Consider the following 24,411-nt stretch of genomic DNA (forward strand, 5'->3'; position numbering starts at 1 on the left):
CATGCAACTGCTGATTGGTTTTATCAATTTTTAATGGGTTGCAATGGGTTAAGTGCCTCCAGTTCCTTCTTACCAGAAACATTAAAGCACCCATTAGGATTTTTTTTCTGAAGGGAAATGTGATCTAAAGAGGAAGGGGAAAGTTCAGAACAGCTCCATCTGAGATTTTCTCCTGGCAGCAGTTGTATGTCCATCCTACCTTATTGCTTCCATTTAGAGTTGAAAGCATATAAAATGCAGCCCCCACAAGGGCAAGCTGAGGCAACAGAGGAGCTCATTTCCAGCCCAAGAGGCTCTCACAAAGCTGCTCTGCTGTACTTGACACTTCCCTGCTTCTGTGTTGATAAGCTATAGACAGAAAGATCTGACATGTATTACATGTGGACCGTCAAACATTACTCTGTAGATAAGTGTAACCACACCAGTACATCCAAGTAGGGCAGTCCAGTAGAGAGATTTGTAGTTATTTCTCCCATGTTCCCAAGTAGAGTGGCATTAAAGCTGTTAGCTTGTTCAAAAGCTGCAGCTGAATGTTTCAGTAAATATACACCTCCCTCATGAGAACAAACCCATTTTAAATTATGGGCTATGCATACTCTGGCATCTGATGATCCACTCTCTGGGATTTGAAATCTGTATACAGAGAGGCAGACCAAGCTATACTATTCCTTCCTGTCTGGGTAGTATCATCTCAGCTATATTCCATCACTACTTGTGATGCGTCACATTTAATAATTATACCAATCTGTTGGAGATTTTTTTTTAAATGCACTTTCTGCTTTTGATGTTTCTGATCCCTATGGAAAGCTTATGTTATTTTATAGTCTGCTGAGTAAGCTCATGTGCACACCAGCTGCATTTTATCAGGGAACAATGTTTGCCTTTTGAACCGGCTGGTAGATTTTACTTAAAATGAAGAGGAGATATACATTCTTTGGCAACAATTACAATGTTGTTCAGCATAATATCGATTTGCAGAATGCCATAGTCTCCAGCTAAACAGGGCTTGTTCAACATTGCCACCAGACCAAAAGAGGTGGAAAAAAACATCTCTTAGAAACAGACCCCTAGTTTATCTGCTGCATAACAAAACCAGGATCACCCTATGTCATTTGCACAGATGTCTTGTCCTACCTGTTCCTGAAGCCTTTCAACAGGTATTACACACCTTTTCTTGACTATGTATACTAGTCCTTCATTATCCTACTGGGAAGCTTCTCCTGGTATCAAAGTTAACCTGAGTCAAGGAGTATTCAGGAGTTTTTACCCTATTTCCCCCAAGTATGGAAGGAAAAGTGTTAATTTCCTTCGCAGCAACTTCAAAAAACCAAAACCAGTACTTAAGCTATTCCAACTTCCTTTGAATAAAGAATTCCTTATGGGATATTTTCTAGTCTTTTTGATTCCTTTTCTAACACCCAACTGTCTTGAAATGCAAAACCCAAACCCATACACAGAGCTTGAGAGAAGCATAATCAGCACCAAGAGCTGAAGGACTACATCCTACATTATCCAGCAACTCAGAAGTCTGCTAGCAAAGGACACTGGGCTATCAGGTTTCCCTTTTCTTCTTTCCCACCCTCTCAGGGCAGCACAGCACGATTGGCTGGGAGAGATACTCAGGGGAACCGCTGCCGTGAACCAGCATAGAGATTCCTATGTACAACCCCAAGTTAGCCTTTAGCCAGCTGACCCCACTATGCCTTGCTTTCTCATTCCAAGACTGGTCTAGTCAAAACTGCTGACCAACAAACGCATTTAAGGAAGCTGTTTTATTAAACAATATCCTGATTTGTTTTTCCCTTGTAGCAATGGTTTCTGTCTTCTCATTATTTGGGTTCCTTTCCTCCCAAGAATTGTCCTCTCTCTGCATTCTCCCCTGAATTGGAAAAAGGTCTCTCTAGATTTTAAAACTGGAAGGTAATATCAAATCATTTTATCGAAGTTAAACCCAAGGCACAGAGTCATTAATTCATGTGTCGAGTCAGATAACCTTTGTTTTCTAGAAGCAGTGCTGCCGACAAAGAATATTGATTTGAAGGCATCAGAACATAGATTTTTTTTTTTCATTTTCTTCAGTAAATTGTTTTTCCCTCTAGAAAACTAGGCCCATGCTTTTAAAATTTGAATTTGCCTTTAGTTTGCAGTTTGGGTTCCTGCTAAAGAGGCCTTTCACACACATTATCTTTCCACAAGGATTTATGCATGCATAAGTCACCTTTCAATCTCTTCAGAAATTAAACTGCACATTTCTTTAATTTTCTTTTTTGTCCCTAAATGCTTTATGGTAGATTTCTACCTCCAATCCCAAATTTGTCCAGCATATTCATATACTGAACTTTGTAACCAGATTACTCTTAACTTTACAAACTTTCTGTTCGAGTGCCATAAGATAAATCTGCCACCTACTTTTGTTCTCATTAACAGAGAAAACAAAATGTTCTTGGGTACTCATATTCTGTTGTTTGTCCTCTTTGATCCAGGCATCTTCCTTGCATGCTGCTTCTCAAACTCCTGGCTACCAGTCTGAATGCTTTGTTGATGTCTGTTCTTGGAGGGCTCACATAGAACAGGAAAAATTACTTTCCTTTCAAAGAGCCCAGGTTATTAAGCACTTCCACAAGGATGCTGTTCTCTCTTGCTAGAAGTTAAGAGAGTTAGCACAAGGTTTCCCAGGATTCTTCAGGCAAAGGGGAAGTGGGATGGACCCCAAAGGCATGGCTGGATAGGAGCACCTATGTCTCCTCACTCCTGTAAGCACAACAAGGACAACTCCTGCTGTGCCAGCTGACTGCCCTCCCTTCCTTCCCACCTCTGACAAAGCCTCCCAAGGCTTGTCCTGAAAATCAAATCATAGTGTTTCTATGATATATATCACAACCATACAGAGTGTACAGTGGATCAACAGGCCTTATATTGTATCTAGCTTCCAATTTGCAAAGCTTCTAGAGGAAACATTCATTTCCATCCTGCAGCAAACCAGTACTTGCTTCTTGCTATACAGAGTGACTCAAGTCAGCACTGAAGAAAATAAAGATTACATAGAAAAAAAAAAAAAAAAGAAGTTGACACTTCTGTTTGCTTTCTTGTTCAACATTGCCAAAACCAGCAGATATACACAGCAAAATGTCTCTCGTGGTCCACAGGGCCCTACACAGAAACCATTTGTTTCTGCCTCAAAAAGATCTTTCCCATCCTCTGTGGCAAGGAAGTCACCCTTTAGTTTTTTCCTCTGTTATTTGAGGAGAATATTGCCAGCTAATAGGATACATTTCTATGTAGTCTAGTATGCTTAGAATAAAAGTGCAAGCTGTTTAATAAATTAGCAGTAATTGTCAAAGGTTTGAAACCTCTCCGGGGAGCAGCAGGAGGTTTGCACAGGAATTTTGTGCACTGCTAGAAATCCCTATCAGCGTGTATTACTACCCACTCAGAAGGCATCCTGAAGAAGTGTCTCTCATACTCAAAACTTTGCCACCTTTTCTTTCCAAATAGCCTTTCGTTCTTAGGAAAGTTGACTCTGAGAAAAGGAGCACAGTCAGTCTTTCAGCCTGTCTAGACATTCTGGATGCTGAATGTTTAATAGCCTGGTGTAGCATAGCTGGACTATAGCAGTGGAAAGCGATGAAGGCAGGAAAAACAATAGGCAGAACTTCTGGTTTAACAGGCATAAATACACTGTGTCTGTAGCTGCTCTGAGCTGGTAGCCTGCAGGAGGCTAGGAAACAATCATCCACTTTATGTCAAGGAAGCTGTCTAGACAAATCAGAACTTCTTCCCACAGAGCTTTACCGTTTTTGCATATCCTTTGTCTCCCAGAATTTGCTAGAAATAACTGTTAGGCATCAAAATTTACACAAAAGGCACTGTCCAGAAAGTCAAAAATGAGAATCAGTAGTTGGTTTGTTTTGGCTTCCTTTCACACAATATTCATGTAAGGACCCAATTCTTCCACATACTCTTTTTTTATCCTCTCTCACACATTTTGGAAAATAATCCATCAAGATACATGAAACCTGAATTAAAAAAAAAAAAAAAAAAAAAAAACCCAAAGAACTAAAGTGCAACCTAAAACTCAGGAACCTCAGCAGCTGATCTCTGGAGTATTTAGGACCACGAATTACACAAATGATGGGTGCTCCTCAATTCAGCACCAATTGTTGATCAGCTGAATTAAAAAATAAAGTCACCTTTATGGTTTTGAGTGGCTTTAATGTTTGTGGTTGACCCACTGGGTTCATAGGCATAAAACAAGGACTCAAGTTTCACCATCCATAGCATGGAACAAGTCTTATAGCTTATGCAAATGCTAGAAGGAAGACATGAATACCTTCCCTCACTTTATTTCCCTGTAGATGAGTTGCATCACAACTGTGAGCACCACTAAATTTCTCTTAAATCCATTAGCTCAGTCTTCACCTGGTTCAGCAGTTATCAAGCATGTGCTTTCAGACCCCTTTTTTTTGTCTAAAGAAAGTTAACTTAAGCAACATGAAACAAGTGTTAAATTGCTCAGTTGTAACTCAGAGGGCTCAAAGAGTTTGTGATGTAAGAAAATTGGAGTCAACACAAGGCTCTGAGGTGGTGCTTATTGCAACCATTTCCTTGAACTTCCATCTCATCCTTCCATTAATTGGAAACAAGAAAGACAGTGGATTTGCATTACATTTGGGCGTATGAGAGACACAAATTACAGATTTAATAAGAGTAATTTAAGGCCTCCTCCTGGAAAGGGAACATCTCTCCCCAGCCCAGCCACACAGGCTGGCTCACCACCTGCCTTGGACCTTGACCTTTCTGAATCATGTCAAATAAAGCTGTGTGCAGTCATGTCTGCTTCAGGTAAATAACCACTGGGATTACAAAGCTATCAGACATGGCTTGATGGCCTTTTCTGAATTCCAGATTAGTGCAGTACTTTTAAACACAGACCAGACCGTGCTGGGGAATATTCTGCATACTATATTCACTCATTACAATTACAATTTGATGTTTTGTAATTTGGGGTCATCTTATTAAGATATGGTCAAATAATGAATATTCACAGGTAGCTACAGCTGCAACTTAGTAATACCAAAACAAAGTTCTGGGAACATAATTTTGACTAAAAGTGAAGGGGAGGGGGAAATAGAGGACCAAGATAAGATGATTGATCTTTCACTACTGATTCTTAATAGTAAGAGCATAATAATAGTTACTATTAGTTTTGCCTCACTTAAGCTAGTTCTAATAGTTAAGCTAACAAGTATTTTGGTCTAATCTGAAAGCAGGATCAGTATTTAAGCATAGAAAGGGTAGCACAGTACTCCTGCTGGGACCCACTAGGCTCTTGGTTTAGCACTCAACAGCAAGAGCAAGCCCATTTTCAGACCACTCACTGAAAGGAGGCAGGTCTTCTGCAGACCTGTACAGTGTGTTCATAGTGCATGGAACCACTGGCACACACCTTGCTAGAATTTCTTCAGCAGGTCTTGTATTATGAGCGTTTTTTCATATTAGTAATCTGTACATGCTAAAGCAGATTGTTCCTTCAGATTCCTGTATATCGTCCTACAAAATAGTATGGGACAGGACCAGGTAAGTCCCTGTATAGATAATAATCTGAAAATACTAATTTCTCTGAGTAGAAACCTCAGGTTCAAAAGTCATATGCAACAGGCAAATAATGATACAAAATGTGATTGAGCATTGGTTACACCGAGAACAACAGCAACGCAGATACCACAACTACTGAGGACTAAGCACCTTTCCCCACTAATCCTTTCCAAAATTGTTTTTCCTAGTACAGGCATGTTCACTGACAGTGGTGCTTCAGCTGCAGAGTTCATGCTTTTCCAAGTTTTACCTGTAGTTAGGACTTGCCTCAGTGAGAGAAACATCTCCCTGGTTCGTACACTAGAATACCTGGTGCCTGCATTCAGAGCTTATTTACTGAAGACAAAAGAGTTTTCTGCTGGCTGAACTTCAGCCAGCTAGGAGAGAATAACCAGTTTCTGCTTCTACCTTTTCCAGTAGGCACCACAGGAGCAGCAGCAAGGATACAAATGCAGGAAGCAGATCCCACCACTTCTGGCACGGGAATCCATGGAAGATAACTCAAGGAGATGGAGGACAGAGAATTGGATTCCTTTGGTGCCACAAAATCAAAAACAAATGTGTAATACAGACTTGATACTAATCAGGGTGTTATCTATACAAATAAGTATAAGCAGTGGCTGCCAGAATCTTTGATCGAAGACAAAACAGAGGAGCAACCTTTTTGCAGTGGTGCCCAGGGAAAGGACAAGAGGCAACAAGCGCAAGCTAAAATACAGGAAATTCCATTTGAACTTAAGAAAATACTTTTTCCACTGTGATAGATTGCCCAGAGAGACTCAAGTCTCCAGCCTTGAAGAGGTATTTAAAACTTGGCTGGACCTGGCCCTGAGCAGCCTGCTGTAGGTAGCCCAGCTCCGAGTGGGGAGGGGTCAGACTAGACAATCTCCAGCGGCTCCTTCCAGCCTCAACTAGTTCATGACTCCAAGACAACCTTTTCATTCAATTAAATGACACAGCCAAACTATCTACTGCTCTTAAACCCAAGAAGACAAGCAAGTCCCTTCTCATCTCTATGCTTATGTAAGTCTGTGCCTTTTCAGATTGTCGTTATAAGATGTAATGTTTCATTACAGTTCTTGCAGCAAGGGCAGACTTAAATCAATTCCCTTTCTAGGGCCAATTTTGAATGTAGCCTGAACAAATGTAACAGACAGACCCTGGAACACTTCTAATGAGAATGGTAAATTAATCAAAGAAGTTACTGGCTGAGTAGAAAATTTGTGATAGTTTTAATTGGGATAAGAGTGCCAAAAAAAATACAAAAGTACCACTGCTTGATCAGCACAGAATCAGTAACATAATTTGTTTACACCCTGCGCCAGACAACACTATGAAATGTTAAGACCTAACCCTTACCAAAGAGATAAATATTGTTAAATAATAGCTATTACTGAACTGCAGAACACAATTAACACTAGTTTGTTAGCCTTTCCTGATACAGAAACGGAACAAGACAGGCAGCTGGAATACAGGAAAGAAACCTGTGTATCAGTTTTAAGCCAGTTGGCAGACAATCTGCTGGCAGAAGAAAGAAGAACTAGCATCACACAAAAATATTCATCAGACAAGTTTGTTAAAGAGTGCTTACCACATGTGATAAGCACTGTTACTGTTTTAGACAAAACTGGCAAACAATTATACTTGGTGAGATAAAGATATAGAGAAATACTACAATTGCATTAAGAAAAGGCAAAGGAATTTGGAAAGCAGAGTAATAAGTGAGGCTGAGAAAGGATGTTACAGAAACTTCAAACAGGAAAGGTAACTAATTTTTTTTTCCTAAGCCATTAAGAGTTTTTCTTTCTACCTCACTTTCAGAAAGGCCAAACCAACTTTCTGTTATTATTTTTTCTTCCCCAGACAAGCATAAATAACATGGTCTTGCTCCCCATCTACTGCACAGTTTAATGGTAGCTGAAAACAGCTGTTTCTTACCTCAGCTTTGGACCTTTCCTAAACCCCAAAGCCTCCCATTTGTTTTTTATTGTGCATATTGTAGAGCAGCATTGTAAACCATTTCCTCACCATAACCATCACCTGTTTTAGTTATGTCAGGATAAGCAATACCAACGTCCAAGTCATTTCAGTCCAAAGCTGCTGTTAATAAAAGCCCCTGCTTCTGAAGGGGGCACCACCCTGACACAAATCATAGAGAAGCTGGAGGTTCAGAAGAGAGGAAGTTTTCTGCACTGCAGCACCAGTATAGCTCTTAATTACTAGTTTTTTTTAAAGATACATAAGAAGTTTCAAAATAAACACTAAGAAATTTATGTACAGAGTATTAATCAGATGATAAAACTTCTGTTCCAAGTACTTCAATGCGCTATGTGTGGGGTGCCACAAGAACCTTCAACAACTCAGGAGGCAGATTAGACGACTATATCTAGCCAGATATTGTTGTCCATTCTCCCTGTTTTTATCTTTAATATACAATACAATATACTAGCGATCTCCAGTGAAGATAAGAGCTCAACCCACCTCCCAGTTAATTCAAAGAAGATCTGTACGTTTATTTCACTGTTGAAAATATCCTGCTTCTTTTATCAGTAACAATATCTACTCAGAAAACGATCTACTTAAACACCTTTCATCCAACACAGAAAGAAATTCCTCTACAATATTCTGGGAAACTTTAGTACACCTTAAAACTGAGATAGAAGTCTGACATAGAAACAATAACTGTCTTCACACGGCTGTTTGTGTTTTCAGGGATTTTCTTTTTACTGTTACCCATCTGCTAACCTTCAAAAGCCACTAATTGTAAAAACACAGAGTTAGCAACAGCCGAGCACTTAACATTAAGTAAAAATACTCACACATTAGATAACCCACAAACCTGGTGCTCCAGGAGCCCATGTGAGAGAAGCCTACATTTCCATACACCAAGCTATCTTTCTAGTCAATGCTCTTCCAAAAATCTCTGAATGGCCTTTATACGGCTTAGGTATGACTGGGGAAGAAGCACCACTAGAAGTAAAGGTTCTTGGGAAAGCGATTCATTCATTTTAAGGGTGATTGGTTTCAGGTTTTATGTGTGAGTGATTAACAGGAGAAAGGAGCATTGTTGCTGGGAGCAGCCCAAGGTAAGGCAGGCCCTTTCAGGAGCACCATCAGCACTGCTGAGGCTGCTCAGGCTCTGAGTAGGTTCGATCTCTTCTAGAGTCTTGCTCCGTAGGAAGATCCCCTCAACTAAATAAGAATTCGTTCTCAGTTCTCGTGCTGTCTTCTGGGCATTACAGTGTCTGTTGTGGGAGAGCTGTTAGGGGCTGACAGATATGCCTAAAGCTCAATCTGATTCGTGAGAAGTACCAAGCCTCAAGCTGGCAGCAGCAGCAATATGAAAGGCAGGGAAGAAACTTGAATGGAGATCTAGCATTACTAGAATGGCCGCAAAAGTGTTACACCACTGCAGTTGTGCATCACCCTTGCTCTTAAGGCTTGCACCTGGGTTGAGTGAGCAGTAGAAATGGCATCTTCCCTCTGTGCCTTGAAGAAACTGAGAGCATTTTCCTCCAAACAAATTCAAAGAAGTTGTTTTCGATGGAGACATTATCTGATAAGGCCAAAGCAGGGCTCTGCAGTTTCACCTGAGGAATTAAGCCTGTAGGTATTCAAGGAAAGGTGAAGACTGAGAGCCTTGTTATCTCTATTCCCCCAGCCTCTGCATTTTACCTCTACAGGGTGTAAACTCATCAGGAGTGGGAGGGATTGTTTGGTACCAAGGTCTAGTGCTGGTCTAATGATGCTTTGCCCTCAGGCTGCTCTTAAACACTTAGTGCAGAAAACAGTGGCAGCTGTTGAAGGTAGTCTCATCCCCAGATGGAGGGAGGTGGCCAACCCCAGGGCAGGGTCAAGGGGTGAGCACGTCTCAGCAGCTCCAGGGCTCGGAAGAACCCATCTCTGCAGCTTCACTGGGCTGAGCTGGCCGACCGTATATTTAAAACAGATGTGGGGTACCCAGGAATTCTGTTTGCTGCCTTAAGTGTAAGGCAGTGGTTAAGGGTGGCAGGAAGTAGGGGTTAGGGGTTGTATAGGGATAGGTTAATCTCTTAAGATGTCAGCAAACCTTTGAGGAAGAGGATGTATTGAAGGCTTTATTTATTCAATTTGTTCAACCGTTTTTTTTTGGTGCTATCTTATTAGCTGGAACAGCAAGAAATGTTGGAATTGGAATGTGCTGTATTCGTCTGTTCTAGGCTGTAAATTGACTGTGAAATATCACATGGAGGCTCTGTAGTGCTCCTTGCTGTTGTCAACATTGATGGAGTGGCACCCTGTGAACCACAATGTTTTCTTGTGCAGATATGATTGGAGTGATTTGCAAATGCAGTAAACTTCCTCCTTTGTATGCTGTAGCAACAGCCAGGATGGTATCAAAGAAGTCTTGAGGAATCATCTTCAACCTGGACACAGTGGGGTGCTGTATTCACCTGCAATGTAAATATAGCAGTAAATCTGCAGCCGTTTTACAAGTGAGAAAGCCAAGACACAGGAAAAGATTAGGAGTGGTCGGTTGACAGACCCAAATGGAGAGTGGCTGCAGAGAGTCGGAGATGCAGTGAATTACCATACAGGACATTAGTGGTAGAGCTAGGGAGGTAATGCCACCAACCACAACTTTTACTCTCATGCACCTTTGCACCCCCAGGTGTTTAATGCAGACTTTGCATCTACATTAAACAGCTGTCTTTAAATAATCATACTTTCCCACTGATCTGTGTCCCATTCAGTGTTTAAGGACTGCCTCACCACTCAAATAATTACCCTTTCAAGGAGGCTGCATTAAGAAACCCTGTTGGACTCTGTAGAAGATAAGACAATTGGAAATCAAAAGTTGGCTTTGTAGCAGAAATAAATTATGTTTGAGGAAAAAATCATTTTTTCCTGGCTATGAATTTTAAAGTTATGAATCTTCTAAACCAACCTGTTAAATGTAGATTCTTAATTTTCTGATGCGAACACTGGAAAATATTAAACGTGACTTTCCAAATTTCCGAGGAACTGTGAATTCAGAGGAAAGTGATGCTTGCTACCTCCCAAGGAAAGGTAAGATATGTCTGGAGGTATATAGCACATATTTTAGGAAGAATTAGTTCAGTATTAATTCTGCTTAAGAGTTTTGACAGTGACAAGTCCTTTTGCCTTTCTCTCTCAATTTTCCTTCCTGTAAAATGGAAATAATAATTTCTAAATGTGGCATTTATCTGTATGGAGAAGGTGCAATTACTACCAGTACAGGTTGTGCTGCATTTCAATTGGGAAGTCAGAAAAAGCTCTCAGAAAATATCTTGATTTTGCACCTAGCCAATGTGTATACTTTCAGGGAGTAAGAAGGGATTTGTCCGTAGTCAATTTCCTAAGAGAAGCTCTCCTTCCCTGGGGCTCAGCCTAGAGCTGTTTTGCTTTATTTTTCTGTGGACTTCTCCAGCCTGGAGGTGTCAGCTCTATTTTGTTGTTGCCTATGGGCATTTGGCTCTGAGTGTCGCTCCTGAGCTCCAAGACAATGATTCCTCTGGTCTTTTCAGAATAATCTACAAGAAGAGACTTCTTATGCCATTTTCTTCAGAAGATGCACCAGTTCATACCATCCCTAATCCTTTCAATCCTGTGAATTTTGGCGCTTTGAATTTTCAGTTCAAATATTCCTTAATATTTATCAAAGAAATAAGGGAGGTGTTCCTTTGAAAGGGGAATTAATGTATTGGTTTGATGCCTGCAAAGGCTTCTGAGAAAGGAAGAAATCCTACTGGAGTGTGATATGGCACAGACCGTTTAAAAGTCAGTGTCTAAACTATTTTCAGGCCTTGGGCTACAGCCCTATGATTTTGTTCTGTTGAAAACAGAGATTCTGAGTTGACTCATCCACATCCTGAGCATTTAGTGCTCTCCCAATTTCTACCAGTTCACAGAGAAACAAGGAGAGAAGGAATCAGCAAAGAAGAAATGGGTAAGTGAATAGAGGCAAAGAAAAGAAGTTGCTGAAGGTGGAAAATGTTCAGCAACCTGTGGGTCGTGTATGCTGATCCACTCGAACATAGTGATTTTGACCTTCCTAAAGCACCTATGGATAATAAAAGCTGCTCCAAGATGAGTAAGTGAAAGAGGGAAGAGCTGGGATGTGTGTTACTGGGGAGTGAAGCTGCCCTGTGATGTGTCAAGGCTCTCTCTTGAGCTGTCTCCTACTGGTCCAGCTCAGTGGTGTCGTGGGGAGCAGGGCAAAGTCCTGCCCATCTCACTTGTCATCTGGGAACTGACAGCTAACCATGGGAATTGACACCTAAATGTTGATGTTACTTGATCTTACTGATACTTTCAGGTGATTAACATCTATAAAATGGTTCAGCATTGAACAATAGCCTTTAGTGACTTCTAATCTATACTAAAACATAATTCTAGCGTCAGTGCCTTGATAATGAATTTTTGGAACAAATTAAAAATACTTGATTCTTAATAGTTTGGTATTCTGTGATAAATTCACAAGTTCTGTCTGTTAGAATCATGTGAATTGGCTTTTTTTTGGGTATTGTTGCACATTAATGTAATTTACTTAATTGTAGAGTTCAATAGTATCTCACATTCAAGTATCTCAATAGTACCTCTTTGATTAAACAAGAGGGAATGAATACAAGAAGTTTGATATGATTAATATTTATTTAGTCAGTTTTGTAACTTCTCTGTATAGCCTTTATTAATAACTGCCTTGTACTTACATAATTTTTCTTCCTTCTGCAAGACTGCAGTACTCTTTTGTTGGTTGTAGAATTACCTTGGAATGTGAATGAAGATCTCATTTAGCTCAAATGCACTATAGTTGCTTCTGCAGCTTCTAAAGAGCACACCTCCATGCATTACAGCCTGGGATGCCAGGCCATCTATAGGTTCTGGTATAAATGTGATGCCTTGTGAGTTATTCTAATCCTGTGAACAAACTTGTCATAGTGAAAGATGAATTGATTTCTTTTTTTGTTTGTTTTCTGTTAATTAACTTCTCTTACAGTTATTTGTTCCACTAAAATATACAAGAATGTGGGAAGTTGGCACTCTTCATTTATGGCTTTTGCCTCATAATCTATTTGTCAAAAATGCACTATTCAAATTTGCTTTTAGTGCTAGATGAGAGATCATTAACCTGCTCTCTGGAGGGCAAGTGTATCGGTAAAGGCAGGCAGAAATTCAGGAACGCTACACCTCCAGATAACATGAAGGAAAAACTCTTAAAATGCAAGCATGGCATTGCTACAGCATGATTACGGGATCCACGGAAAGAACAACAAACTGATAGCTACTGCTACAGAACATGGCTGCATGGCTTCCTGAGTGTTACAGCCCAAGCTCTCAGTCGAAGCCCTTGTGAGTCTCTGAGGCGACTTCTTGGATATCCTGTTTGTTGGCATTCCGCAGAATTCAAGACTGTCTTCTAGGTCTGAAGTATTCTGTCTCTAAAAGCCTCTGAGGGACTAAACTGGCGTTACATTCCCAGGGAGTTCTGTAGTCTTTGCAGTAGGGAAAGGTGGATGCATTGGATGGGTGTCTTAGTTGAACTCCCCAACAAACTGACTTTGGGGGAGAAGGTGCTGCAGATGGCAGACCTGGTCCTGGCTCTCCTAAACCTTGGTGGGCTGGGACATCTGTGTGCTGGTGCCTGGCTCTTGGGATACCCTTGCCAGCCTGGGCTCTCACAGAATCACAGAATGGGTCAGGCTCGAAGGCACCACAGGGGCACATCTGGTCCAACCTCCCTGCTTAGCAGGGTTGTCCTAGAGGACATGGCACAGGGTTATGTCCAGACAGTTCTTGAATATCTCCAGCGAGGAAGACTCCACACCCTCTCTGGACAATCTGTTCTGGTGTCACTCGCACGGTGAAGAAGTTCTTCCTCCTGTTCTGGTGGAACTTCCAGTGCATCACAGCAACACCGTGGCTGTTGCTTCGTGTCCTATTGCTTGGTGCCATCGGGAAGAGCCTGGTTCCTGGTACCCCGCCTTCAGACACTGATACACATTAATGAGTTCTCGGCGTGGTGCGCCTTAAGTAGGGTGTGGGCGAGCCCGCGGAGGGCGAACAGCCGCTTCTTCCACCGAGGGCAAATACCCCGGAGAGGCTGTGCCCGAACTCCCGCCGTGGCACCGGAGGCAGGGAGCGGGTACCCCGCCAGTGTCACATCACCGCGGGGCTGCTCTCGTGGGGCGCCGGGGCGGCAGGTGAGGGTCGTGCTGCCCCGGCCGGGGCTGGGCAGGCGGCGACGAGACCACCCCCCGCAGGGTCCCGGTGCCACCCCAGCTGCCGCGGACTCTTTGCCGCGCCACAGCCGCTTGCCCCGCGCTGCTTGGCGGAGGGAGACGTCGCGCGGCGGCGGTCTCCATGGCAGTGGGGCTGCGTGGGCGGAGTGGTCGGGGCCGCAGCGCGGCGGGCGGGTGCGCGCGGGAGGGAGCGAGGGAGGCGGTGAGGGAGGGAGCGCGCGCCCCCGGCCCGCCCCCGCCCCTCGCTCGGTGTTTGTGTCGGGCTGTGGCGGCGGCGGCGCGGCCGAGGGGTCCCGACCCTCCCGCCGCTGTGAGCCCGAGAGCCCCGCGCCCGTCTCCGCCCCGCGCCCGCCATGCGCGGCCCCTAGAGCAGCGGGCTCGGCGGCTGGTGCGGTGCCTGCGCGGCGGCGGCCATGGCGGTGGAGACGCGGCCGGAGCTGGTGGGGAAGCGGTTCCTGTGCCTCGGCGGCGAGGAGCCGCCGGAGAGCGGGCGCTGGCGGGCCGGGGTCATCCGCGCCGTGTCCCAGCGGGACTCGCACAGCCCCGACCTGGCGGTAAGAGCCGCGGCTCGGGCCGGGCCGGGGGCTGCGGCGGGGGGCGGCGGGCCCGGCGTGACACAGCCCCGCGCCCGGCCGGGCACGGTGACGTGGAGCCGGGGGTCGCGGCCGGCGCCAGGCGCGGTTCCTCGCGGCGTGTGCGGCCCCTCCGTGCTCCGGCCGTGCAGCCGCGGTGAGAGAGGGCCGGTGCCTGGCCTGGCCACCGAGGGACAATCGGGCTGCCCCTGGAGCAGCAGGGGAGAATGCGGCTGATCCGGGGGAATGCAGAAACTGCCGCCGCGTAGCACTGTCCGACTGGGTCCAACACGCTGGTGAACGTTGTTATTAAAAGAATGTCATTGTTTCCCTTCCTTTCATGTCCGCTGTCACTGTTTTCCTAAGGGGTGTAGGAATGTGCGTGGAGGTTAGCGAAGGAGCCAGGATATGCTCTGTTGTGCTCAGACACACTCTCGCTGTGGGGGGGAAACACGGCCAGGATTTCCTTGGGTTGGTGTTCTGAATGCATAATCTGTAAAATGGAGTTTTATTGTGCTCCCCGGACTTGGTCGTTATTTTGTTCGTGAATTCCGCAGTCACAGGAGTGCTGTGTTACCGCTGTGGTTACCTCCTTCCATGTTTTTATGTTATTTAGTGCTTCTGAAAGCACATTTTAAAATATCACGACTATGTAAATGGGCATTACGTAGGCTGAAAAAAGGAATCACCGGACTGCGCTGGGCAATCCATATTGCTGCTGGCAAGGGGGCGGCGTTCACAGCCCGACACGGATCGGGGTGGAATGTTGCCTTTTTTACAAACTCATCAGACAAACAATTGCCTGGTGTCTCGATTGCTTAGTTCGAGAAGTGTGAATCACAGAATTAAGAACTCTTGTTTTCGTTCAAGCTTTGCTTCGGAAAGAGAGAGTGGACTTCAGATGCTACTTTTTTACTATATTTTGGGTTGGTTTTCTTGTTTGTTTTTTTTTTTTTTTTGGCATATTGTTCTGGATTTTTTTTCCATTCTCCAGCTATAATTCAAGTAGCATTCTATTCATGCCCTTCTTCATGAAATGGCTTGTGTTTTCAACCTTTGGCTATATGTGAGAATCGTCTAGAATGCTTTATTTTTAGAACCTATTTTGGATGTTTTTCTTGCAGGGTAGTCTCTAGAATCTGTATACAATTATGGAAACACTGAGTAAGGTTTAAGGAGGTATTTACTAATATTTACAAGTCAGAGCCGTAATTTGTAAACTCTAGGGGCAGAGCTGACAAAGAGAGAAAGGCATTTCAGGGGCTGTGTGTGCTGTTAAATGAAAGATGCATGCTGCCTATTGTAAAAACTTGCTCCTCTTCCTGACTTTGGTGTCTGAGTGTTTTTCTCTTCAGATGCTCTCTCGTTACTATTCTTGGTAATTTAAGGAAGAACTGTCATGTTACAGCTGGTTTCTGAGGCAGGATGACTAAGGGTGTACTTATGTATTGTAGTGAAGTACCATTTGGATAGATCCAGACTACCTGAGAAGCAGGATGGATGCTCCAGCTGCACTTCAGCATGGGTGCAGTGCAGTGCTAACGTGGCCATATTCCTTCTGGTGTTCAAGCTAGCTACACAGCACTGCATTATGCTATGTAGATACACTCCTAGTCACCTACGAGTGCTGTAAGCCTGGGAGGGTTTTGAAAATACTTTCTAGGTCTAAGGAGTCTAACACTAGTACTTAACTACAGGAACATCATTGCCCCCTTTAAAATGCAGTATTTGGGGTTTGTGTTACGTGTTCTCTGGCCTCAGAGCACAAAGAAGCATAAATCATGAAGGGAGTGGATACAGGAAAAAATGATAAGGTTTCTTTTAGCAACAGGTAGTTTCTGTCGGTTAGACTCTCTTTCTGCATTTATAATTAACGTTAATTTCTTGTTAGTCGATATTTCCTAATGTGATTATCATCTCCCCCTGCCCCCAGCAAAGGACAAGGACGTTTTTCTGTTAGCCCTGTTCTATGTGTGCTATCCTAGCTGGAGTAACTACTGCTCTTATCCTTCCATGGCTTTTGTTTTGAGGTGGCCTTCCCTGTGAATAGCTCCAGAGCCTTCTGCTCCCCGTCACTGGAGTGAAGCGGTAATTCTTGTTGACAGTTTCATTGCTGCCCACAGGGTGCAGCATAAAAATGTTGAAATGGACTTTTTGTCAATTTTGTGTTTTCCTGGTCTCTCAAGAATGGGATGGATGAATGAGAAATGCAGAAGCTTCCCTGAAGCACAGGACAGGAGGAGGGCAGCAGTGGGCATTTTCAATGTGATTTGCAACTGGCTAGAACTGAGTTACCTTTTAATCCTGGCTTTGAAAGGAAGTACTAATTGCACTGGCTTTGTGTCTTTTCTTCTTAAGTGTGAACTCCCCAGTCAATTTCAACCAGTTTAAGAACAGGGAGAGGTTTGAGAAAGACTGCTTTCCCCCAGTCTGCGAAAGTTGACATCTGAGAACCCTCTCCCCAAAAAAACCATAAAGGCAAGGAGGTCATGGCATTTGGTGTTCTCCTGGAAGTGAAGAGGCGATCTCCAGCTGGCCAGCCAGCATGCACCCGGTTTCAAACCAGCTACAGCATATGCTGCCTCTTTCTTAGCGCCATTCAGAGAGAGGTGATGGAACTGATGGAATGGGAAGGTGGGTTTAAGGGCATGACAAAGAGCTGAGCATTAACAAAAGTGTGAGAGCAAGCCTCAGTGTGTGAGTATGGGAATATATGGGCAAAGGGGGAGTTTTATGGGGTGCAGGAGCTCAAGGAGACATGGGCAAGCATAGAGGCAACTGGTGTAATTAACGTTAAGTGGCCACAGGGCTTGTAGAAGCAAATCCGGAGGAAACTGAGCTTCATTAGTTCTGCCGTAAACAGGACTACTCATTAAATCAGGAACTCCAGACCTGAAGGCTCGACTGGCTGCTCTCCACCTTTGAGCAGGGAAATCAAGAGGCCAAGTTTTGTATGCTGCTAAATTTTTTTCATGATTGTATTTTTATAGCTAAATTAATGATTATTTCCATTGTTTAAATTATTGTTTTGATAAGAAAATATAGGAAAGAACTCAATTGTAAGGTATTTTCTTCCTGCTAGGTCTCTCCTGCTCCATGAAAGTATATTAAATGACTCTTTCCTTATACTTTTCATGACTACAATATAGCTGATATGTAGTATCTTTTTTTAAATGCATTTATTTACAAAGAAAGAGAACACTATCAAAGTGTCTTTTCTCCCACTGCTTTATAGCCATTTTGCCTTCCTCAGCTTTCCTGTTAATTCCCCACTAGCGGGGAATATGGTGAGGACAACTGGTTGCGAGTGCTGTTGGTCTCCTGGAATATGAATGCTCTTGCCATTACATGAGACCCTGCGTGCCAGGGTGTGGAAGCCGTGCCTCTTTCTTAGTCATCCTGTAGTGTTTACAGATGTTGTAAACACCTGCCATACAGGTATAATGTATGCAGTGGATAAAATCTAATCCAGGAGTTTTCTTGCTGATTTTCATGGTCTGAGCCACATCTTTATAAGTTAGACCTCTTGATCTTTCTTTTTTGGACATTGCTGTTGCAGGAGTGCATTTGTTTAAAAATAAAAACAAGGACAGAAGTTTGATATATGTGTTTCTGTGTGTATTTCTGTATGTGTTTCATAGCCATTGAGAGAATTCATAACTATTTTCAGCTTCACACCAAGTGTTGTTAGAGGAAACTGGGAACTCTATTTTTCCTTCCTTCTAAATGCCTGGAAAAGCCTGTGAGCTGCTCTGATTACAGTGATAACTCTGGGCAAATAAAGAAATGGCCAGGAGGAAAGAGGTGGAGTCAATGCAGTATGATCTCCCTGGTCTTTACTGTCCCATAAGAATTGCTTTCTGGGCCACAGGTTGCAAACTGCAAACCTTTGACGTGGTGATGAAAGAGAAAATGGAAGTAAACTTTTAAACATACAATGTGCAACTCTAAATAAAAAAATCTCAGTAATTTGTAAGTTGATGTTTATTGATGCATGAATTTTTCTGCCATGATGCCCGTGGTTTGGAAGACAGCATAAAAATGGAGTTGGTATTCTTTAATGCATTATGATAGGCAGGCTAACATTTAATAATTGTGCATAGAGAAATATATTGTGGCAACAAATCACCACATTAGATACTCTTCATAAAATCCTAAATATTAATGATAGTTTGAAGCAACTGTGTCATTTTTATTTACGATAAAGTCAGTAAGATATAGTGGTGTAAACAATACACTAACACTTTTGGTGAATTGTAGTTTTTTAGTATCTCATATTTGGTAATTTACAAACACAGAATTGTTAAAAATTCAGTAAGTCTTGTAAAACCATTTGAAGAGAGTATCAGCAGATTGTGTGTCTGTTTTAACTGAATTTGCCTCCACTTAACAGTAAAATGGAAGTTCACAAAATGTAATGGAAACTTACTACTACTGTGTTACAGTTAATATGAAAATAATTTTAAATACTTTCAGATAATTGGAAAATAGAAGATATTTTAGATGAGTACTCCATACGCTGATTAGTTTCTCACCAAATGATGAAGTAAAATTTTCCTTCACTGTGTGTGGAGCTGCTCTTACCTAATGTTTTTACAAACTATAGTTGTTTTCATCTTCCTGCTTCTGCATTCCCAAAGTTTCTGAATGCCTCTGGCTTTGTCATAGAGGCATAGAATTGCACTTCTGTAGGTTACACTTGGTTTCTGCCATATATTGATTTTTAGTGCAGTCTGTTGCATGTGGTCCTCTGTTCTCCTTTTGCTAAGATAGTGTTATAAGGTGAAAGTGCATGTGTTAATTTTTGAACACATTTGAGCTGGTCTGTTTAAAAATGAAATTTCTTTCTTTATTCCTTATTTTAGAAGTACATGCTTTGCAGCCTTGAGTTGTTAACTTTGACATAAACTGGAAGATACGGAAAAATCTTCAGTAAAATTATTGTAAGAAGTAAACAAATAAATATGCTTTGAGCTAGTTGTGCACAGCTTGGTGGTTAATGGAATTTAAAAATTCTGTATGTTTCTGTACTAGCATCTGGGTTAAAGATGAAGAGCAAGTTGTTGGTGAGGATCTTGTCACATTATTTACTTCAGCTATTGGAGATGACACTAAAGATGTGCCAGAGGTTATCACATCACTGCCACCTCTGAATGTTGTTGTAGGATGTGTTTTATGTGTGTTTTGAATCTGGTTTGAAAGGAGGGGGAGAAGCTCAAAACGCGGTGGGGATTTAGACAATTTTCAGTTGTTCCTGCTGTTCTGTATCAGTATTGATGCCAACAAGAGTCTTGTTAAGTTTGGTGCATGTCAGCTGGGCAATCTTGGCTAAGCAGTAAAGAAAACTTCCTATTTCCTTTTGTGTTTCTAGTAAGGTTGAGCTTATCTGTGCCTGTGAATGTCGCCTCATCTGTCTTCCAGAGTTAGTTCAGGAAGGAGTATCTCTTTCACAGTAATTTGACAAAAATCAAACCAAGGAGTATTCCTATGAAATTGACTGCAAGGATTCAGTGCTTTACGCTCTGCCCTTCCCTCTTTACTTCTTTTACTAAAAGAAACCTGAGTATGATGTAGATCAATAAGTAAATGTACTTGCACTGAAGGATTTTGAGTAAAGTTTGTTTGAATGTCAAGATTGCAAAGAGAGTTCAGGTGTCCTGAGCTAGGGACAAATAATTTAATTAATTTGCTGGCTAGTTGCAGAGTAAGTAACAGTAAACAAAGTATGGAAAAAGAAAGGTTTTATCCTATGGTTAAATCTTTCAGGAGGCTCTTAGAAAGATATATCAAATGTTTTCTTAATTTAAAAAATTGCTTTTGCCTTTTATATGTTGTGCATATAAATACTGTATTATTCCACATTTGGATTACCTCAGATTTTTCTTTTTCTAGAACTGTGTGTGAATCTTTGGAGCTGTCTCAAAAAGTATGGTATAGCCATCATAAAGAGGTGTAAAGAATGAATAACTATTTTATAAGAAGCCATTCTTCTTGTGCACGTACGAGGATCTCAAAAACTGCTTGAGAACAGCAGAACTGTTATTTAATGTCAAATTGAATGAATTTTAAAAGTGGTACTTGGGAAATTTGGCCAAAAAGTCAACTCAGCCTTCTTCTAATCCTACCATCACTGATCTGTAGAGATGCTTAGTTCCATCAGTGATCTTGAATCTCTGCTGGGATTAGGCTTGACTTTCCCTTTCAGTTGGACTTGGTAAACTGCTTCTGCTTTTGCTGAAAAAAGTAGCTACACATCATCCGAGAAGTTGAGCTGAAGTTGGCAGCAAGCGTTCTTCTCGGAAGAGACACCTCTGTGCTGTGCTGTTACTGCCCACTGTGGTGCTCTGGGCACTGACATCCCATGTTGCTGCAGGGAGGGTTTCCCTCCTCACACTGCTAGGTCAGGACTGAGGCCTGCTCTGCTTCTAACCAGCTTGTCCTTGGACACTGGTGGAGAATTCTAAGCTAAACTAATGCTATGTTGTTTCATTATATTGATTCCTCCAGTAAGTTACTATTGTTAGTTGATGTTATACCTGTGCACCACTAATTTTCATGTTAGAAGAAAGAATGAGAGCAGGGGATCCAGAGAAGCCTCAAGGACTTTGCTGTGTTTTGTTTTCTAGTAATTTCCTTTAAAATATTATTATTTTACTTGAAATAGCTGTTGCTATGTTTCAGAATTAAGTGGAATGAAGCAACTTGATTTGCTCCTGAGGAGGTTGCTTTCATGTACATACAGCAACTGGCTTTGAGCTAATTCATGTACTCTGTTTGGAGCTTCATGGGCATGAAAGATGCAGGGTGAGCATCCAAAGCATCTAGTTTGACCCTCCAGTGGCAACGTTTTTAGAAGTTTTGGAGACTGTGGTTCCACAGACATTTCTCTTGGTGGCACTGCTGGCTTAATTTTTTTTTAACCCTGAGCAGTTTCCTGATCATTCACCATATGGCACTTCAAGCAGTTGTACTGAGGCTGAGGAGGTGGTATGGGATCAATTCAAGGGTAGGAGCAGCTTAAGGCAGAACTGTGCTCAGGAGAAATGTCTCTGGACCATGGCCTGAATGAAGTTGAAAACTGACTTGAATACCTTTGAGGGTTATGTGCAGTCCCTGTAACTAGTAGATGTGTTCAGCTATATTGTAGTTGAATTAATGATACTTATTCACATAGTATGAGTAATTTCTTCTTTCAGCTGAATAAAGAAATAAATGTTCGCAATAGTGCATAACTTGATCATTTGATGCCTGCTGATGCAAGACTTACTTACAAAAGCAGGTTTTGGAAGAATAGATGTGAAACTAAATGCTCTGAGGGAAACCTAAGCATCTCTATGTTAAAATGCATAAACCTCTGATGACTCAGGAAAGTGTGGCCTATAATACTTCTGCATCAACGTGAAGATCTTTTTGAGTGTTCTGAACAGCACTATAGCTGATGCAGATATTGAAATGATTGCAGTGAGGCTTTACTGCAGGTAACTCAAGTAGACACCACTGACTTACTGTCTGGGTTGTGTCACCATGGTTATAGTTTTTCACTAAGAGAACAGGGCTCTTCAATCAAATGATGGTTTGAAATCTGAATTTTGATTGCTCTGTGAAAAAGAGAGCACTTGCTGAGTCACTGCCAGGTGGTCCAAGTCAAATCTCTTCAGTCCTGCATGTCTGGTGAGGAGGGACTGGAAAAGCTGTATTTTGGAGGAGTGTTGGCAAGCATAGTTAATTTTGAAACATTCCTCCAGCTGATTTCCTTATTTTTTGGCTTTTCTTGGCTTCTCTTCTTTCCTGAAACATGGAATGTAAATTTATTACCTTTCAAAAACAAACAAAAGCCAAAGTCAGGCAGACAAAGAAACTTGCTGGGGTAATAATAGAAAATAGGTGATCTAAACTGTTCAGTCAGTATAGAAAATCTGTGAGAAGGAGAGCCAGGAGATTGTCTTAGACTGGAGTTTGTCATTAATCTGTACTTTTTATTGCACCCTAATTCTTCCTACAACATAATTGAAGACTTCAGTTTTTCAGCCTTTATCCTCATCAAAGACAGCAAGTGCGTGCAATCAAGACATGGTGCGAGCAGCTTTTAGTGGGGAGGTTAATGAGTTTTGGGCTGTGGACCCATGGTGGGATTTAAAGAGTTAGGAACTAAGAGTGGTCTAGTTGCCAACATTTTAGTCAAAAATACGAAAGCTGATACAGTTGAAGACTGAATGGAATGATGTACTGTGGCCTTCAGAACTGGTGTGATGCTTTGCTGTCACATCTCTACGATTCTGGCATATGGCTGCACTTCCTCAGTGTTTTGTTATAGGGATTTGCAGCTCAGGGACTTCATCCAGCAGAGGTCTTTGAGTTTTGTAGCCCTTCCTGGGTTTTTCATAAATGAATTAGTAGGAAATCTTTTTGAATCTCTGTGAACTTTTCAACGTCCTCTGACAAAGAGGGGTCAGGCTTTACCTGTGCATACTCAGGATTCCCTTCTGTTGTTTCAGATATGCTTTGGTCCCTCCGTTGTGAGGTACAAGTCCACAGTCACCCCTTGTTTGCCATTCATGATTTTTTCATTATTTTTACATGGCACTCAGAATTTTATTAGCTCTGCTCTGAGACTTCATACTCTTCTCTTGGAGCTTATAAATGTGGCAATTTTCCTTTACTGTTTCTTAACTGAAGAGACAGGGAGGTATCTGTTCTGCCAGTCCCTACCAACCCTGTCCAAATAAATGTGTCTTTGAACTACAGTATTCCAAAGAGTGCAGTTTGTTTGCTTATCTTAAATGACTATCTCCACCAAGATGTGTATCTTCACATGATTTCCTTTCTGCAGGTTGTTTTGAACAGATTAAATTTAGTACTGTTGACTTAAATTTTTTTTTAGGAAATAAGGTAACATTATAAATGAGTTATAAATTTTTACAAATTATAATTTATTTCCTCACTGGAGTATATAGTTGATTTTTCTTTTCAGTTTTGGTAGCAAAATTGTCTATTGCAGATGCATTTACATTTAGTATACCCAGATGCTGGTCAAACCTTGGTGGTAATCTATTTAATAGCAGTTAAGCAGTGAGTAAAGCTTCAAAAAAAAAGTGAAGGTGATAATGAAATATTTCTGGCTTACTAACTGTTAATTCAGGTGTGCTGTCCTAAATACACCTGATCCTCCTGTATATTATCATATTTTAAATTTTGTATATAGGTCAGAATGTGATATGTGAATATTTTTAGATAATGTCATGATCACTTCTCAATTAAATAGGTAGCTTTTCTGTGTAACGGGGTCCTTATCTCCTTCTGCATGATCTTTTAAAAGAGATAATATATTTTGACTCATTTAAAGAAACTTCAATTTGTTTTCATAAATAAAAAATGTTTCAAATGCTTTGTTACTTTGTAGTATTTTGTCCTTTAAAAGCTTGTAGTTTAAATTAATCTATTTCCTTTGTTACTGATTGCTTTTAACAAGATTTCAATTTAGTGAGTCAGACCTAAGACTATAGAAAATGAAAAATCTTGTTTAATAAATTATTCATTGATTAACTTTATAATTCCATCAGATGGTTTCTTTTGAAACTGAATGTAGTACTTTAGTAAATGATTGTAAAGATTTTTGTATTTAAAATTGAAAGATTTGGCTTTCTGTTGATGCTTAGAAAAATGGCTTGCTTAATTCGGGGTTTTTTTGAGTTCTGTAATATTGCCTTGTTCAGGTAAAGTGAGATGTGTGTGTATACCTTGGCATATATTTCCCTGTCAAAAATTTTTTGACAGTAAATTTCCTGATATCTGATTTTAATTTTTTTTTAACATGATAACTTTAAAATGCATTTGAGCATGGCTCATGTTTCAATAACATGGCAAAATTGATCGCTGCTCACTGGCTTGGTTTCAGATGTGATACAAACAATGCAAGTCAAGTGTTAAGTTTGCCCATGTGTTGCTCTTCTGCTAGAATAATGGCCGAACTTAATAGGGCTCTTCAGTTGGTACCTCTTAAA

General features: G+C 41.6%; 2 protein-coding genes across 3 annotated transcripts in view; one reads left to right on the forward strand and one right to left on the reverse strand.

Moving 5' to 3' along the window:
* Positions 1–8,593, reverse strand: part of REEP3 (receptor accessory protein 3) — a 53,069-nt gene extending 44,476 nt beyond the window's left edge. Inside the window, exon 1 of one of the 2 annotated variants that reach the window (XM_069019068.1) lies at positions 8,435–8,593. In XM_069019068.1, coding sequence (XP_068875169.1) covers positions 8,435–8,454 — 20 coding nt within the window. In that variant the 5' untranslated portion in view covers positions 8,455–8,593. Of the gene's footprint in view, positions 1–8,414 lie in introns of both variants that reach the window. The other variant, XM_069019070.1, reaches the window with a different exon arrangement.
* Positions 8,594–14,011: 5,418 nt separating this feature from the next.
* JMJD1C (jumonji domain containing 1C) overlaps positions 14,012–24,411 on the forward strand; it is a 158,937-nt gene continuing 148,537 nt past the window's right edge. Inside the window, exon 1 of the mRNA XM_069019064.1 lies at positions 14,012–14,392. Coding sequence (XP_068875165.1) covers positions 14,252–14,392 — 141 coding nt within the window. The 5' untranslated portion in view covers positions 14,012–14,251. The remainder of the gene's footprint in view (positions 14,393–24,411) is intronic.

This window comes from Aphelocoma coerulescens, chromosome 6 (assembly GCF_041296385.1).
Source record: "Aphelocoma coerulescens isolate FSJ_1873_10779 chromosome 6, UR_Acoe_1.0, whole genome shotgun sequence".
Classification (NCBI taxonomy): Eukaryota; Metazoa; Chordata; class Aves; order Passeriformes; family Corvidae; genus Aphelocoma; species Aphelocoma coerulescens.